Source organism: Pogona vitticeps, chromosome 6, assembly GCF_051106095.1.
Source record: "Pogona vitticeps strain Pit_001003342236 chromosome 6, PviZW2.1, whole genome shotgun sequence".
Taxonomy (NCBI): Eukaryota; Metazoa; Chordata; class Lepidosauria; order Squamata; family Agamidae; genus Pogona; species Pogona vitticeps.
In genome coordinates this window covers 120,530,373-120,548,098 of record NC_135788.1, presented here as the reverse complement: position 1 = coordinate 120,548,098, position 17,726 = coordinate 120,530,373, and the positions used below count along the sequence as shown (strand labels likewise).

The 17,726-nt window shown below is 50.2% G+C and overlaps 1 protein-coding gene across 2 annotated transcripts; it reads right to left on the bottom strand.

The window, feature by feature from the left end:
- Positions 1 to 6,580: 6,580 nt before the first annotated feature.
- Positions 6,581 to 15,894, bottom strand: LOC110082374 (monocarboxylate transporter 13). 2 transcript variants are annotated; one of them, XM_020799847.3, is made up of 6 exons: positions 15,848 to 15,894; positions 14,629 to 14,730; positions 13,143 to 13,361; positions 12,410 to 12,553; positions 10,986 to 11,759; positions 6,581 to 9,319 (listed from the first exon to the last, which is right to left on the bottom strand). In XM_020799847.3, the coding sequence occupies exons 3-6, from the start codon at positions 13,351 to 13,353 to the stop codon at positions 9,057 to 9,059; spliced, it is 1,392 nt and encodes a 463-aa protein (XP_020655506.3). In that variant the 5' UTR covers positions 13,354 to 13,361; positions 14,629 to 14,730; positions 15,848 to 15,894; the 3' UTR covers positions 6,581 to 9,056. The 2 variants fall into 2 exon arrangements, with proteins under 2 accessions (XP_020655506.3, XP_020655507.3); XM_020799848.3 differs by having other exon boundaries at positions 13,143 to 13,358; positions 15,848 to 15,893.
- Between the last annotated feature and the right edge of the window lie 1,832 nt (positions 15,895 to 17,726).

The window sequence follows — 17,726 nt, the reverse complement described above, 5'->3', positions numbered from 1 at the left end:
GCAGTCCCGTGACACGGTCAAACGGCTCCCCATGTTAGGAAGTTTTCTGTAATCAGGTGTTCATTAAGGCCCAATTAACCGAGTAGCTATGGTTACTTTTTCTAATAATAATAATAATAATAATAATAATAATAATAATAATAATAATAATAATAATAATAATAATAATAATACTAATACTAATACTAATACTAATACTAATACTAATACTAATAATACTAATACTACTAATACTACTACTACTACTACTACTACTACTACTACTACTACTACTACTAATAATAATAATAATAATAATAATAATAATAATAATAATAGAACTGCAGAGCTAGAAGGGTCCCTATGATCCTTGAGTTCCCACCTTGGGGGAATCGAACTCCCAACCTCTAACCCCAGAGCTATCCAGATGAGAACACAGTTTGTCTCATCGCCTCACTGCTGAATGGATTCTGGGTGTTGTAGTTCCCTCCCAAAGCAGCTTTTCTGGGCTCTGATTGTGGCTAGCCAAACATGTCCCTCGGAGAAGACCCTCGGATCTCCTCCTCAGCAACCGGATCACCTTTGCCTTCTTAGAATCAGAAACGAGGCAAAGAGACCCCTTTAAAAAAAAAAAAATTCACGGGCTTTCCTGTGCTTTGAACTGGCTTGTCCGGGAAGCCAGAACTCCACTTGTTAAGCTTTGCTGTCGTATCTTTAGGTGATCCATAGCTTTTAGGTTTCTGTCTTTAGCAAGAAAAAAAGGGATAGTGAAGAACCCGGACAACACTTTCCGGACTAGGGCAGCACCATGGTCTTGCTGTCTGGGGGATGATGGGACTCTTACTTCCCAAGCGAAATTCACCCGCCTCTGGAAGCTAGGCATCCCGCTTTGAAAGAAAGCCGCTTTTTAAATAGATCACCAACTCAGGGAACACAGAACCCGGTAGCGCCCTAAAAGGTGACCAAATGGTGCCATAACAAGACTTCAGAGTCTTTCGAACCCCACGAGCTTCTTCGTTTGGCCGTCAAGCTGAGCGGGCAGAAAAACTAACCCCGCAACGTTGACCCTCGTTTTTTGCTGCTGACCTTTCTGCGCTCTGCAAAAGCCCCCCCCCCGCAGGCAGGACTTTCCCTTTTAAAAGCCACATACATAAAGTAAAAACTTCTAAAACAAAGTATAAGAGCAGGACAAATAAAAACATTAAGACAGTGACCCAAACTTGGGGTGGGTGGGCTGGATCTTTTGGAGACCCTCAGAATCTGTGACCCATCCTGCTCGAGGCAGGAGTGCCAGATGTTGTAGCCCCCAAAAAAGGAACTTTTATCAGCTCTGCTAATACAGAACAGCGTTATCTCACCGCACAAAGCTGAGACGCCGGGCTGTGCTGTCTTCCCTCTTCTTGAGGTTTGGAAAAACGAGTCTCTCCGTGGCCGGGATATTGCAGGGTGTCTTGACCCCCACCGCTTCTCCTATAGGACAAAACAGACTTGGGAGGGTAGAATAGGTCAGCAGGGTTTTGGAACGAGATGGCTCTGTGTTCAAGTTCTACCTGCCTTCTGAATCAGTTCAGACTCACCCCCTGCCACTAGGGGGCGAAGCCGAGCACACACTCCTTAACTGGGCAGGTGAGCACTGGGAATCTTGCCTTTCCAGCTCCGGAGGGTTATCCCGCAGAGAATCTGGCTGCATCCCAGGCAATACCTCGAGCTGGACAAAGTCTCCGTCGGTGTCCTTAAATCTTCTTTACTTCTCAGCCAAGAGGCGCTTGCCGCCTGCCAAGCTTGATTCTTCGCCACGCTGCAATGGTTTTCCTTGATCGTCGCAAGGTCTGTATACACTGGGGTGAAGGTTTCAGGGGAAGCAAAGGAGCGGCATTCTGCAGAAGCTCAGAGGCACTCTAGTGATTTCATAACCTGGCTCTCCTGGGGCACCGGGTGGGGGGGAACCAGATCTGGCATACAGGTGACATGACCAGCTCTTGGAAAAGTTATGTGTACTTCTGGATTTCAACATTCAAGGTCTCCACAACCGGAATTCTAGGGTGATTGAAAAATGGGACTCGTCTAAGCTCTGGAAATGAAGAGTCCGTTCATTTCCACACGACGGATTGATGTTCCCCATATTCAGTTCTCAAATTTCCTAGCTCTAAACTTTTTCGCTTATTGCATTAAATCTAAATTGGTGCGTTGAAATTGACAAATTATTATTTTATCTTGTCTTGTCTTTTTTTCATGGGAGCTAAACTAATGGGCTATAAGAGGATGGGCACGATATATCCTTTTAAAGGCCGTTCACTGGATAGCGTGGCAATGCAATGTGACAGCTTAATTCGCTTCTTAATTATGGCTATTTTCTAAAACTGTAAACAGTCAGGGAGAGGCACTTTCTGGTTTTGCTGCTCTTGTGGGTGGCTTTTACAGACTTTTAGGTGAAAGAGCAGGATTTTTTTAAAAAAGCAAAGCAAACAATTATTTAAGAGACATGCCATGCATTCAGACGGTTCGATGGACGGTTCTAATTTAGATCTAATTTGTTTTGTCTGATTGATTTGCTAACTACGCCATGTAGAGAAAACCAAGAGCTGCCGAAGGCTGCCAAAACACCATCTACCTTCAAACCCCCTCTTCTTCTTTTCCCCATTGTATGCTTCCAGAGGTGGCGAAGCTCTTGTGCCAAATTCAGAAGGCACCCACTTTGATCCGTGCCCTTGCCGGAGCAGGTCCCAGTACATCCTTTGGGGTGTGGGGATTTGGGTAACTAAAACTCCCTGTGAATTATTCCCTGTTTCTGTAAAAGAACTGGGAAGGGGGTCTAGACTGGACTTGGACTGGTCCTGCTTTACAAAGTCTGAAAAGTTGCTCTCTTTAAATACAACCAGAATCCTCTAAACAGCAGCTAGCAGACTCTAAAAGTTCTTTTTAAAAAAGTAAAGTTTTTTTAAAAAGGGGGGGATGACGACAACTTCTGTTCCACTTAAATCCACCCCCCAAGCTACAGCCGTTTATTGATTATGATAAAGCTGAAAATAAATATTTTACACCTATGTTGCACCTGTATTGGAGGAGAGCTTCACAGATACCCTCGACTCTCAGAAAGACCAACAAGGGGGTCCTAGATCAAATCAAGCCTGAACTCTTTCTGGAGGCAGACACGATGGAACGGAGGCTGTCCTCCTTTGGGCACCTCATGAGAAGCCAGGATTCTCTGGAAACGGCCATCCTGCTGGGAAAAGCGGAAGGCTGCAGGAAAAGAGGAAGACCCAATACGAGATGAACCGATCCTGAAAGGAAGCCCCAGGCCTGAGTTTGCAAAAACTGAGCCGGGCTGTTGAGGACGGGGCGTTTTGGAGACGGCTCATGCCTAGGATCGTCATAAGTCCAAGGCAGCTGGATGGCACACAACGGCACTTTCAGCATCTGCACATGGCATGGTTGTCAACAACCCTATGAGGTGGCTCCTTATCATTGCCCATGTTGCATATCCTGAAGACAGGAGGCAAGAGAAAATCGAGAGTCCAAAATCCACCTGGAGATTCCATGACAGAGGCAAGATTTGAACCTGGGACTCCGAGATCTGCTGTTTGGCCTCTAGCCAGGGCCCCGGATTTCCTTTCTGAACTCGGGATGGCTTCCCACTGCTTTTGTCTTCCAAACGCCCCTGTGGAGCGGGCAAGGAGAAAGGGCAAGGAGAAAGGGGCCCAAGGTCATCCTGCGGAGCTGCGCTGCTCAGTAAGGGCGGATGGGTTGCTTGAAATCCTTTCCCGACTTTCATCTCATCAGCTCCAGGTGGGTGGACGTGGGTCTCTGCCTCCCCGTTTTCTCCACATCAACCCTTCAAGGTAGACCAAGCAGACGAAGAGGGTGTGGTGGGTTCACGGCCATCCCGAGAGCGTCACGGCTCAAGGGATCCTCCTGACCTCCCACGTCTAGTCCAGGGCGCTAAGCATTGACCCCGTCTGGAGCTTCCTCGTCCGCCTGGCGGAGCCGGCTTCTAGGGGAAAGGGAAGGAGCTCAAGACTTGGAAATCCAAAAATCTATCTCCTCCTTTCTTCAGCGATACAGGATTTTTGCAAAAGGGCGCCCGTTCACCTTGAGGCAACCGGTTGGAAAACATCTCCGGGGGCACCGACATTGAGCAGGCGGTGCTTTGACGTTCCTGCCCACTCAACAAAGCCCATGTTCCTTTGATCCGGCCAGGTTTCCCCAGCAAAACCCTCTCAAAGCCTCTTCAAGCTAAAGGGGGGGGGGGAGAAAGATGGCAGCACATTTAGGCAAATACCGGTCCACAAACTTTTAGCCAGGACTGCCTGCCTGGCACAGCGCTCCACGACATGGCCTCCTCGTGTCACTGGACTACAAGGTCCATCAACCCCAGCCAGCACCGGCCAGAGGGATCGTGGGGCTTGTAGTTCCACCCGACCCAATGGTGTCGTCCATGAATGCTGTTTTGTGTGAGACCATTCCCTTTATATAAATGGTGTCTCCACTTTTCAGGGATCTATCTGGCAACGGGAGTTGTTTTCACGAGAGATTTAAAAACTGGGAATTTTACAGTGGGAGATGTCCTATGCCCCAATGCTTTTTGCTCCAAGCTTTCCCTCTTAGAAGGATCAGGGCTCTCCCCACCCCCGTTTTTTTTTTATAATTGCCCAGAGAAAGGGAGGGGAAAAAAAACAGGTTCCAAAGGGCAAGTCTGAAATGCCAGGCAGAAGGGCAAAGGGCCAAAGGGAGCCTCACCACCTGGTTCAAAGCAAAGTCCACCCTGGGGCTGTGAGGTCAGCTGAATGGTAAGGCAAAAAAAAAAAAAGGTGACCACTTTCTCTCGAGAAACTTGGAGCCTTCCAAAAAAAGAAAAAAGCTGAGCAGGACACTGAGAAACCCAAGCTCTCAAGTCCAGTCCCGAAACCTGTAAGAATCCTGGGGCTCCCTATCAAGGGTTTGGAATCTCACCTTTTTTGGATGACCACAATACCCAGAATTTCCCAGCCAGCGAGTTAGAATCATGGGATCCTAGAATCATGATGTGGGAAGGGGGCCTCGAAGGCCATCCAGTCCAACCCCCTTGATCAAGGCAGGAACCCAAGTCAAAGCAGACCGGACAGAGGGTTGTCCAATTTCCTCTTGAAGGCCTCCAAGGCTGAAGTTCTCACCACCTCCCTTTGAGGTCATGGGTTCCCTTGTCGTACTGCTCTAACTGTTAAGAAGTTTTTTTTTCTGATATTCAACCGAAATCTGACCTCCTGCAACTTGAGCTCATAATGACATGTCTTGCACTCTGGGATGATGGAGAACACAATCTGCCCCTCCTCTGGAGGACAGCCTTTCAAGTCTTTGAAAAGGGCTATCCTATGATCTCCCCTGGGCCTTCTTTTCTCAAGTCTAACCATGACCAGTTCTTTCCACCTTTCCTCCTAGGGCTTGGTTTCCCATCTCCTGATCATCATCCTGGTCGCCCTCCTCTGAACTCATTCGAAATTGTCAGCATCCTCCTTGAAATGCGGTGTCCAGAACTGGACACGGGGATAACAAACCTTCTTGAGAATACACAGAGTGACATTTCTGATCCAGAATTAGCCAGCACAATTCTGCAAGTGGGGAGAGCCATAGAGACCACCCAGATGTCCTTTCCACCCCCCTTAAAAAAGGTACCTATTTGTGGGTGTCGAGCTCCCACACCGGCAAATTCTCCCAACCCTGTTCTCCGGAATCCTAGCCCATCACACTTTCCACTACACCACACAGGGAATCCCAACTGGCTACATTTGGTAGACTTTTTTTTTTTTGGACATGTGTTGGGGCATAAATTGCATGTACCGAAATGCTGCATGGATTGAATTTCTCCACAGTCACAGAAAAACTGTCCTGCACTCAAGTAGCCCCATTTTTGCTGATTATTCTCTGATCTTCCTAGTTGGCTTGGAAGTGTGTTAGTTGACGTGTGGGTGGAAAAGGGATGAATGACAGAGGGCCAGGTGGTTGGAGTAGGGAAAGTACAAGCTTTTGAGTACCACAACAACCTTTATCATAGGGGATCCCGGTGGGGAAAGCAAGCAGAATTTTTGTCTGTCTTTAAAAGGAATGTAATAGTTGCAATTAAATGAATTATGATGCAAATCACCTCTTATAACTCTTGATAGTACTGCATTTTATCTTTTCATTTCTTTTTTAAGTGTAAGTTGCTCCGTCTTTTTTAAAACAAAACCCAGCAAAACGTTGTTCTTAACGCTTATGCAGAGCCCATTGAATCCGTGGGTCTCTACACTAATTAGGCGCAGAACAGTGACAAAAATAAAATATAAAAGATCAGAACAATTTATGCAACATACCCCTGAGACTATCTGCAATGAAGTGCCCGCCAGATAAACAAACATAATGCACCCACTTTCCATAGTGGTGGCAAAGACACATTTACCAGTATGGACGTCTCTATGATGTCCAAAAATGAAGCCACCGGAAACCAGTAAACTTTCACACCAAAACCCTCTTTGGTTAGCTGCGAGTTTCGAGCTACCGGTTTAATTCCAGCATCAAGGCTCCCTGAATCATCATCCGACCCCCCACCCCCCCAGCATCCAGGAAATCAGACATCAGATCGCACCAGTTTCCTCACTGAGCTCTTGTAACTTTTATTTCAGAAATTGTCAAAATTACGAAATCGATGAATAAAAAGCAAGAGATGTGGCAACAGATGTATTCCAAAGACCGCGTGGCCATCAAAACCTAAGTGTTCCGAAGCAAGTTTCCATTCTAAATTTTAAAACGCACACACACACAAGACGAGATTCAAAAGCCGATGCCAACACACGGCTCAGGACTCTTTTGGCTCAGCACTTTTCCGCGGTGTCAACTACAAAGCCCATCATCTCCAGCCACCCAGGGAGCTGTAGTCCCAGACATCTGGAGTATACTGGCCTGTGGAAGTCTTCCCTGCTCGATTTTCCAGCTAAACCTTCCTTTCCAGTGGTCTGGGCAAGGCGGTGGAGGAGGAGAAGGAGAGAATTAAAAGCTTTGGAGAAAGTGGTTTTCATGATAGTGAAGAAGGGTGGTGTTACACAACACAGGTTGGGGGGGGGGTCCCCCGGCAGCCCCCTTAGGGAGAGTAAGAGACTTTCCATCCTTAAAAGCCTGCAGATCTGGACGTCCACTGACCCTACACTTAATACGGAGTAATTAAAATGTTAGGCTTTTACCCCAAGATATGCATAAAATCAAGAACAGAAACCTGGAAATGTTATTTTTTTATGACTAAGAGATTCTAGAAGCCACAGTCCCCCCCCAAAAGTAGATCTTTTAAGGTTCTGGGGAAGAGTAAGCAAAAGTGCAGTTCTCCAGATATTCATATACTACAACACCCATCAGCCCTAGCCAGTGAACGCTGGGTTGTGCAGTCCAGCACTTGACTCCATTTCGTCCAGCTTCGCTCTAGAATCACCTAGATGGAAGGCAGACATAGATCATGGATTACATGTTGCTTTGAGAAGACATTTCCCTGATGGGCCGCAGCCAATAAGGGCTGGCTCTTACCGTGCAGCGTGGTGGAGGTGGGACCACCGCCTGGCATGCTGGTAGAGACCACCACGCAAACATCCACATCATCACGGCAGCCACGTTCCCCGGGGTGGGGAGTTAAAGCAGTTAAATATGCTCAGAGACTTCATGTCCCGATCGCCTGCGGTTCTGGGAGTTATAAGGTCTTTTGGGGGGTGCTTCTGCACTACAGTTCTCAGAATCCCTTGACCGCCAGCCATGATGGCTGGCTCTTCTGGCAGAAAGGCGTCTGAAGCCCCCCCCCAGGAGAGTAAACCACCAAGAAGAACACCACCGTGCAAATCACCCTGTGCTTCTTAAAATCAGGGCTTCCAACGGGTCCTCCCCCCCATGACAATTGGCAGGTTCTCTACAGCCCTGGCCATGCCGGAGGGGGGATTATGGGACTTGTAGTCTGAGCATGGCTTTCTGCATCTCCCCTCCAAAACAGCTGTCTGCGCAGAAAGGGCCGACAAGTGCGAGACCCGTGCTGTTTCCGGTGGACTCGCCCTTCGTGCCGTCCAGTTCTGGCCGGCTCCCTATTGAGCGCTCCTCTCCCAAAGGGAGGCCGGGGCTCTGCCGAGGACGGACGGGTTTCCCTTTCTCTGAGAAACAAGGATTCCCACCTGAGGAACATGGAGGTGGTGGGGATTGAAGGGGAAACAGAAACTCACCCCTTCCACCCAAATTATTGCCAAGAGGGTGTGTGGTTCATGGGTATGGGTGTAGCAGCATCGGACATTGGCACTACAGAAGACGCTGGGATGGTGGTGGTAGTGGGGGGCTCATATTTCCTTCCCCACCCCATTGTCGAAACTTATTGCTTACCCAAAGGGAATAATCCTCTTGCCCACCTGTTTTGGCAAGGAAGTCACAGGAAACTCAGAAAACCCAAGAAATTACGAAAACGCGGCTGGGCACAGCGCAACCTTCTTAAGCGCTGTCCGGCTGCAGTTACCGTCCTCCCTGGGCCCTCCAGCCTACGGTGGGGGATGTCTGTGGTTAAAAGTCCAAAAGGTAGCTGGTTGGCTGCACTTTGACCACCCCGGCTTCAAACGGGAGCGTGGAAAATTTGGAGCAAGCCTGGGTTGGGAAGACATGCGGCCTTCCAGGTTTATTTATTTTTGGCACTACCGCCCCCATCATCCCCTGGTTAATAGTGAGGATGCCTCGGGCCTGATGGGAGCTGAGGTTTAACCCAGCGCGGCCTGCTCCCACCTACATAACAGATATTTCTGGTTTTGTTTTTACCGTCCAAAAGTTAATGTTTATGTTCCACCTAAATCGTTAACAGTCCTTCTCCTGCATTGCTTGGGGAAAATCTGGAATCTTGATTAAGGCACAGTGATGTAAATACTCTAATCAACACCTCCTTAACACTACATGTCAGAGAAAGCATTTCGTACATACACGCACATACCATGACACACACACACACACGGACAGTTCCATTGGTCCCAAAATATTTCGAGGTGAAGTTTTTTTTCCTGTCCGGTTTGGCCTCCTCGGCTGCCCTCTTCGATTCCTCCAGGAAATCAAGCCTGTCTCCATCAGGACACCAGCCCGGCTTCAGAAATGACCTTGTAAGGATGACCATTTTCGGGACCGATGACACCCACGGGAAGAGGCCCCTCGGTCGCCAAAGGAGTACCTTCGCCAGCCTCGGCTTTCATGTCAGGTTCTCGCAAAGCCGAAGGCCGGAGGCAGTGAGAAAAGTTGGGCATGGTGACCAGGACGAAGCTGCCGGCCACCAGGAAGGAACCGGCAGCTAAGAAGGAGGCAACGTAGTCCCCGGTCACATCCCTCAGGAAACCTGGGAAGAAAGGAAGGAAGGAATCATAGAATCATGGAATGGGAAGGGGGCCTCAAAGGTCATCCAGTCCAACCCTGTACTCAAGGCAGGAATCCAGATCCAAGGAGATCAGAGAGAGAGAGTGGACCCCAGCGTTGGGAGTGCTCACCACCTCCTCTTGAGGCCATGGGCTCCCTTGTTGAACTGCCCTAACAGTTAAAGAGGTTTTTCCTGATATACAGCCAAAAATCTGGCTTCCTGTCACTTGTGTTTCTGGCTCCCTGGTCATCCTTTGTTGACCTTCTCTGAACGTGCTCCAGTTTTTGTCGGCATCCTTCTCGAAGTGTGGTGTCCAGAACTGGACACAGGACTCTAGATGACGCCTAACCAGGGCTGAATAGAGGGGGGCTTATCTCCTTGCTAGGAAACCCTGCCCTCTGGGTAGAACCGTAAGATGTTCAACCCAAATGTGTGAGAAAAAGGCCTTGACTCCAGGGGAAGAAAGAGACACTCTATGCATGCTCAGTGGCTCCCTTGACTAACAAAGCACATGTGAAGGTTCTCAAGTCATCCAGGTGAGGTTGTCTGGAAATTGAGTCATGGCCACTGGACTTCTTTCTTGTTGGGTGGAAACGTTTTCACTCCTCATCCCAGCAGCTTCTTCAGACTGATGAGAGTTGGTAGGAGATCCTTGATCTATCCTCCACGTTGGTTTCACTTCCCCCTGGTCTTGAAAAGGATCCTCAGAAGGACAAAGGACTCTGGGGGTGAGGGATAATCCCACCTCTGCAGTCCTTCTCCACCCATTATCATAGATTGACTGTTAGTGGTCTTTCTGGTGTGTGGGGGCCTAATCTTTCTGGGGAGGGATGAAAGGGAAGCATGATAAATCCTTTTGAGCTTTTCAGACACACCCACCATGTAAGGAACCGGCCAGGTTCTTCCGTCAGCTCTGGGTCTCAGACTGTTCCATTTTCCTGCTGGGTCCGGACACGGCTTTGTTAAAGGCTCCTTTAAACAATATCCACAGGCCGTCAGGGCTGTTTTCATATGTCCGTCTTCCTTCTCCTGTGGAGGTGGAGATGTTTCTTGCTCTGTGGTCCTGATGACCCCGAGATTTTTTCACCCATTTGTCTTTTGCATCCTCGACTGTGGTCCCCTCATCATCCTTCTTCTTGCTGAGTTCCACTGCTGACTGTTTTCAGAAGATAAGGGTATCACATTTCTTGGTTTGTGTTTTTGGAAGATTAAGGTATCAAATTTCTTGGTTTGAAACTGGAACAACTGATCTACCAGTGGCAGAAGCCCTTTCATCCGTTCCCCAGAAAGATAAGGCCCACAAACACCAGAAAGACGACCGTTAATGACCGTTAAGGACCTATGATAATGGGTGGAGAAGAACTGCAAAAGTGGGATTATCCCTTACCCCCAGAGTCCTTTGTCCTTCTAAGGATCCTATTCAAGACCAGGGGGAAGTGAAACCAACGGGGAGGATCAATCAGGGAATCTCCTACCAACTCTCCTCAGTCTGAAGAAGCTGCTCGGATGAGGAGCGAAAACGTTTCAACCTAACAAGGAAGAAGTCCAGTGGCTGTGACTCAACTCCCAGCTCCTAGAGAACGGAATCCACTTTTGAACCTGTGGCAGAAAAAGGTCAAAAAGAGTGCGGGTCAAGAGCTGGGCCTACCTGAAAGGGGCGATCCGAGCAATCCCCCGATGCTCTCTATCATCTGCAGCAGCCCCATGGAGCTGAAGATGTTTGAGATGCCCACGATCTCAGGGATGATGGAGAAGACCAACGGAGTGAGGGCTCCGGAGCAGAAGCCGTAGCCCAGGCTAATGGCCACCAGCAGAGGGTAACTCCGGCCACAAGGAATCAGCAGCAAAAAGACGCCCGTCAGGAAAGTCCAGGTCACCAAGATGTGGATCAGGCGGAAAGCCCTGCAATTTCCCAGCCAGCCGGAGAAGAGTCGGCCACACAGATCCGCCACGGCCGCCACGGACATCAGGAAGGCCGCTTGGTACTCGCTGAACTTGAGCTCTCTGGCCCGAGCCACCAAGTGGACGTAGGGGATGAAGTACCCGGTGTTCACGAGGGTAACGGCAAGGACGAAGCGCATGAAGGGCCAATGGGAGAGGAGGTGGAGGCCAAAAAGCGAGGAGAACTTTTTCCAGCAGGACTCTCCGGGGTCTCCTCTGGTTGGGGAGGAGAGGTCTTCCTTCAGGGTCAGCGGCTGGATCAGGGCCCCGCAGACCATCAGGTTGAAAGACATGCCGGCCACGATCATGAGGGCCCCACGCCAAGCGTAGGTGTCCACCAGGAGTTGGAAGAGCGGGGAGAAGGCGAAAGAAGACAGCCCCACGCCGGTCAAGGCCAGGCTGGTGGCCAGCGTCCGGCGCTTCTTGAAGTATCGCGCCACGGAGGCCATCGACGGGGTGAAGACGAGAGCCCAGCCGAAACCTGCCAAGAGACAGAAAGGCACCCCGTCCCCCCAGCTCTTGTGACGTTGTCACGGCCCACGTTGAGGGATGGGGCCTTTCACTGACAAGGCCATGACGTTCCCTCAAAGGAAACCGTTCCCTACAGCCTCAGGCCCTTACCAGCTACCCCAGTTTGCCCCAATGGACAGCCCACTTCTTCTGGGCAACAAGACCTCAAGGGACTCCTTTCTCAGGGGGAATGGCGGCCATTCTGGAAGAGCCTTTGTTGCATCCTCAAGGGCAGCCATCTTGCACAACACCTAATTTTGCATCTGCCTGGAATATCCAGCGGTCTCTCTCTCTCCCTCTCTCTTGTTGACCACAATCCTAACCAGCTAAGACCGACTTTCCTTTCTCCAACCCTTGGCACCCACTCAAATTCACCCATTTTTCTAACATTTCTACCTCCTCCTCTTTCGGAAGGAAAATGAATCAAGTCCTTCCGTGGATTGGAAGACAAGACAGACAGATTTAATTCAGCGCAGCCTTCCTGAGACGACAGCTCTCCCGATATGCCACAGGTTACCACACAATCAGGGGCAAAAGTGGATCATTTTGGAGCAAGACCAGCGTGTGTAGGTAACGGGTGGACCGGAGGCAAAGGACAGGGTTTTTCGAAGGAGAACGTACCTGACAGAAGCCCGATGCAGAGGTATAAGTGAGCCAGGCAGGTGGCAAATGATGCTAAGAGCAGTCCCACTCCAGAGAAAAACCCGCCGGCCATGACGACAGGACGGGCCCCATAGCGACAGCTCAAGGCGCTTCCCACCGGACCTGCCAGGAAGGACGACTCTTGTGTTATTAAATCTCTCTGACCTGGGGTGCAGTCCCTCACACCAGCATCCACCTCTGCGTGTCTAAGTCCTCGTTTTCCCTTCATTAATGGGGGAAAATGCAACCTTTCACTTCTCCTAGAGAAGCTGAGCTTCTTGAAAAGATTCCATGACCAGCTTTCCTTTCTCCGCTTTACAGCCACCAAAACATCTGGACTACAGTTGTCTATACTCCACGGTGCCCCCCTGGAAGAGTATTCAAAAAAGCCTGTTGGCAGCTGTGCCGTTCCCTTTGTGTGGGTGATCCTCTGGTGGGTAAGAAGGATTTTTTTTAAAACCCAGGAAGTGGCTGATTTCCCTTCCACCGACTCGGTTTTTAATTGCTTTTAAAAAGCATCATGTGTTTATGATTAATATGCTTCTATGACATCCCGTCATCCTAGCCGGTGGAGGAGACTAAGAAAAGGGATTTGCAATACATGGACGGACGATCATCCTCATCATTCATTCTCCATGCTCCCTTCCCATGAAACAGACCCCCCCCCACCTCCCTTTCCCCACATGAGGCGCTTCCTGCTCGTTCCACTCACTGGCAAACTGCTGGATGGCGATCCCGATGGAGGTGATCCAAGAGATGCGTCCAGAAAGCTCGTCAAAGTGGGTCACGAACTCCACGAAGAAGACGCCGAAGGAGCGGATCACGCCGAAGACCAGCGCCGACTGGAGGAAAGCGGCCAGCACCACCACCCACCCCCAGCCTCCGTCGGGGGGCTCGGGGCGAACCACCCCCTGGGCCGGCATGGATCCTGCTGGGAGAGAGAGGGGGGGGGAAGGAAGAGATGTAACCAGGGCATCCCCCAGGCTTTTTGCTGGCCAGAGCCAGAATAAATAAACAAAACGGGGATGCGAAAGCCGATTGGACTTTTAACCTCCCCGTAGCGTGAATGGTATATTTCAAAGGGCAAGTGCCGATCAGAACAGCCCTTCCAGTCATTTTTCCTGCTATTCAATCAAAATCTGGCTTCCTGTCACTAGAGATCATGGCGGTGTGTTCTGCCCTCTGGGACGATCGAGAAGAGATCCTGCCCCTCCTCTGTTATTCCTTTGAAATATTTGAAAAGTGTTATCCTACCCACCTTTTGTCTCATTTCCCCCAAGGCTAAACAGGCCCAGTTCTTTCAGTCTTTCCTCCTAGGGTTTGGTTTCCAGGCCCCTTCCCCTCCGGGAGAGTCCCCCCCAAAAATTCATGTTGCTGGGTGAGTCAAAGAAAGTGCATGCCTTTTGTAAAGCTAATGGCTCTTGATGGCCTGTCCGAGACCCCAGTATCCTCAGATCCTCTGTGTTACAACAGAGATCGCTCACAACAGGGAAGGAAAATCCATTTCCCTCCCAGCTCCCACGAGGGTTACCGCTACACCCAGAGAGGAGGAGGGATTGTGTGTTCGGTGGTAGACGATGTCACCGTTCTTACCACTCAAAAAAGTCTGGGGCTTTGATTCTGGCATCATAACATCACTGCATCTTCTACCACACCTGAAGGCAGAAGTTTAATGTAGGAGAGGTGCTCAGCTCTTCCTTCTGATACTTTTGATAGACCTCCCAGCGCCTGCCGGCTGAGGCCACCCCTCAGTCTGACTGATCACAGAGATTCAGGGGGAAAAAAAAAAAGAAAAATCAGACGTAAACATGTCCCAATTCCTTAAGCGGCTTCCTTCATAAAAATTAAACCCACTCTTTCCTGGGTTGGGGTCCGCTCTGCCGCCCCCCCCCCCAGCAGAAAGCTGAACAAAACAGGCGTGCCTTGTTTTCTGGCCTCCCAGGCTGAGCTCCAGGATCCAAAGAGACAAGAGTGCCTCTGAGCACATGCAGAGTGATGCACCCTCCTGCTGCTTGTGGGGGAGAACCTCCAAATGGCTAAAGTTTCTGTGCTGGGCTTTAAAGACCCATCCACCTCTCAACAATCTCAATCAAAATACATCATCACAGGCCATCGAGCATCTGCAGGTCCAAGGAAGGGACGGAGAGGATGTCTCCCCCCCCCCGAATCGATTCATCCCCCCCCAGTCACTGACTCACCCCTGGATCAGCTGCTTGTTTTCTCCCTTCCCCCTTCTGCAAGCCTCGGGGCCATCAACGGAAGCATCATCGTGCGGCCAGCCGGCCCTGCACTACTGCAAGCTGGAAAAGAAGGGGGTTCAGGGAACATGTGGGGGGGGGCAAAGCTTTTTTTTAAATGGAGAATTAAGGAGAGCTTCTGCAGGAATTCCGGGCGGCGGGGTGGAAGCAAGAGAGAGAAGCTTGGTCACTCCATGTCATGGGTGCAAAACGGCGCACGCCAGCGTGCGTTCTGGCCCATTTCTCTTCAATGAGCTAAATTAAGTCCAGAGTCAAAAACGTGGAGTTCACTTGTAATCACTTTGGGAAAAAAAGGTTTATTCAACTACAGACTTTGGCAAAGGTCAAAAATACTGTATAGCATTTGAACGAAAAACAGAGAAGGCATTGGTCTTACTTATTCCAGGCAAAGTTTTTATTTTTAAAGCTTTGATGAATGTTTCTAAACTGGGTAAAGCAGCCCCTAAAGCTAGATGGCTTGATTGCACGTGTGGATGGAGGGAGGGAGAGGGAGGGAGCCATCAAGGGGGGGGGGCAGGTGCTCCATCTTGGAAAGTGAGCGAGGGGCAGGATCGCCCACCTTGAGCTGCATCCTGACAAAAGTCAGGTTGGTTACCTGCACGTTTCAGGTAACAGATCTTGGAGCTTCCCAGGAAGGGCAAACGCCCCCCCTCCCCGACAGAAAATGCTGGAACGGGGGGGGGGGAGAGCAGCGCATCCTCCATGCCCGTTATGTGGGTGGGGGGAGGAAATAAACCAAACGCAAGAAAAGCACGCCTTTGCAAAGGGGTTGATTCATTCATTAAATCAAAAAAAAAAAATCAAAGGAACTGATTATTTCCCATGGTTACTAAAAGGGGGGGGGAGAAAAAGGACGTTAAGGTGAAGTTAACCCTTTGCATGCCAGGGTCCCCGGCCCCCACCTCCTCCCCACACATTTGCAGAGCATTCCCCAAAGGGCATGACTCCCTCCCTCTCACACCCCCACCACCACCAAGGGGGGGTCTATAGGGGCTTCTCCCCCCCCCACATAAGCAATCTGCCCCCTCCAAGGAAAAAACCCTCACGCACCCCCCCCCCCACCGAACGGTCCCCTCTTCCCACCGAGGGGGGGGCTATACGACTCACGGATCGCCCCCCCCACCCGCCGCCCCAAGTGCGCCTGGATCGCAGCACGTACCGGCGAACGAGGGAGCCGCTACAAGGTTGCAGGATTCGAAAGGGGCGGGGCCTAGGGGCCCACAAAGCCACGCCCCCAGCGCTCCCATTGGCCTTCCCCCAACGCGCCCCCCTCCCCTTGGCCAGCGAGGCGAACAGGTTCGTTTGGCGCAGCCGCAGAAAGGGCGGCGAGGGGGGGGGGAAAGAGCGAGGGTCCCGATCCCCAGCAAAGTTGCACGGGCTCCCAACCAGTGGGCGGAGGGGCTTCCTCGGGAGGCAGGCAGGCTTTCGTGTAAACCTGTACCACCTCCCCCTCCTCCGGTCCACCTTGCAGGCGAACGCCTGAGGACAAATGATTCATCATCCTTATCATCCTCCTCTTCTTCAAACTGCAGAGCTGGAAAGAGATCCCTTAGGGCTAACTTGAGAACCAGGCACAGGAAAGGGCGCTTTACTTCCGAGGAAGCCTACCTGGGATCGGGACCTTCCACGCCTGCCGGCCGCGTGGCCGGCCGGAGTGCACGCGCTTCCCATGCGCAGGGACAGGATGATGGCGTCATCTTTTTCGATATATTTTTAGCCCAGCCATTGGAAAAAAAACAACAACCCACAACCCCCCCCTTACACAAAACAGCTGGGAATCGGGAGACGAGCCTCCATCCTCAGGAGCAGGCTATCCCCGTCCACCTTGCTGTACATAATGCTTGCTGCAGGCAAGGGGTGGTGGAATTAATTATGGGAGTTTTTAAATATATATATTAAATATGTTTATGTTTATATATGTTATTAAACATATACACACACATATATACATATATACATATACATATACAGTGGTGCCTCGCTAGACGATAATCCGTTCCACTGAAATAGTTGTTTAGCAAAATCATTGCGAGAAAAGTTGAAGGCAGCAGGAGAAGAGGGAGGCTGGACGTGGGAGGGACGGGCTCCCTAAAGGAAACCCTGGGCTGGAGTTTGCAAGACCTCACCTGACCCCCCCCACCCGTGGGGCATCACTTTTCTGAACCGTCTCTAGGCTTTCAGTTTTCTCAGGCAGAGATTTATTAATTTAAAATATTTTCACCCACACACCCACACACACCTTTCTCCTCGAAAAGGACTCCAGGGGAAAGGCAATCTTTAAAACTAAGAACAAATGATCCACAAACCTGCTTGATGACCTTTGGAACTCCCTTTCACTTTCATCCCCAGATAGTTTGAGGTTCTAAAGACGTTTCGCAAACACAGGAACAAAACTAGCCCGGCCGTCTTTTGTAATTCCTAAAGATCTTTTGGTTCCTGTGCACGGAATTCTTCTCTTGCCTATTTCCCCCCTTTCTTTAGAGGCCGGTTTAAAAGCCTGCCCCACCTGGCACGCCTTCCAGATGGGGGGGTCAACTCTACCGAGGGCGATGGGAGCAAAACGGTTTAACGCGCTCTAAGACAGACCTTGGAAAAGTTCCTTTTTGGGGGGGCTACTACCACCCGAGAAGAAAAAAATTTTCCAGCTGTGCTTTCAACCTGCAGGCACTGTTTTGGTACAACATGAGAGATCAGCAAGGCTTTTGAATTTTGTGTTTTGCTATGGCACCCTGCTCTCTCTGTGTGTGTTTTGTTAGGCTCTTGACGAATAATCCGTATTTTTGCTGGCTCGTCCCTGGGGTTTCCATGGCTCATGAGCTGGCCCCCTGCTCTGTAACCCTCCATGACCCCAGGACGCCTGGGGTCCCCCAGACCTCAGATAGATACCCGTATTTTTCCGTGTATAAGACGCCACCCTTTCTAACCCAAAATTAAGAAATCTAAGTGGGGCTTAGCAAGTGTAGGGGGAAAGGGATCAAAGCGCTGCAGGATCGCTTTGATCCCTGCTTTCCCCTCCACTTGTTTTTGTGAGAGTTGTT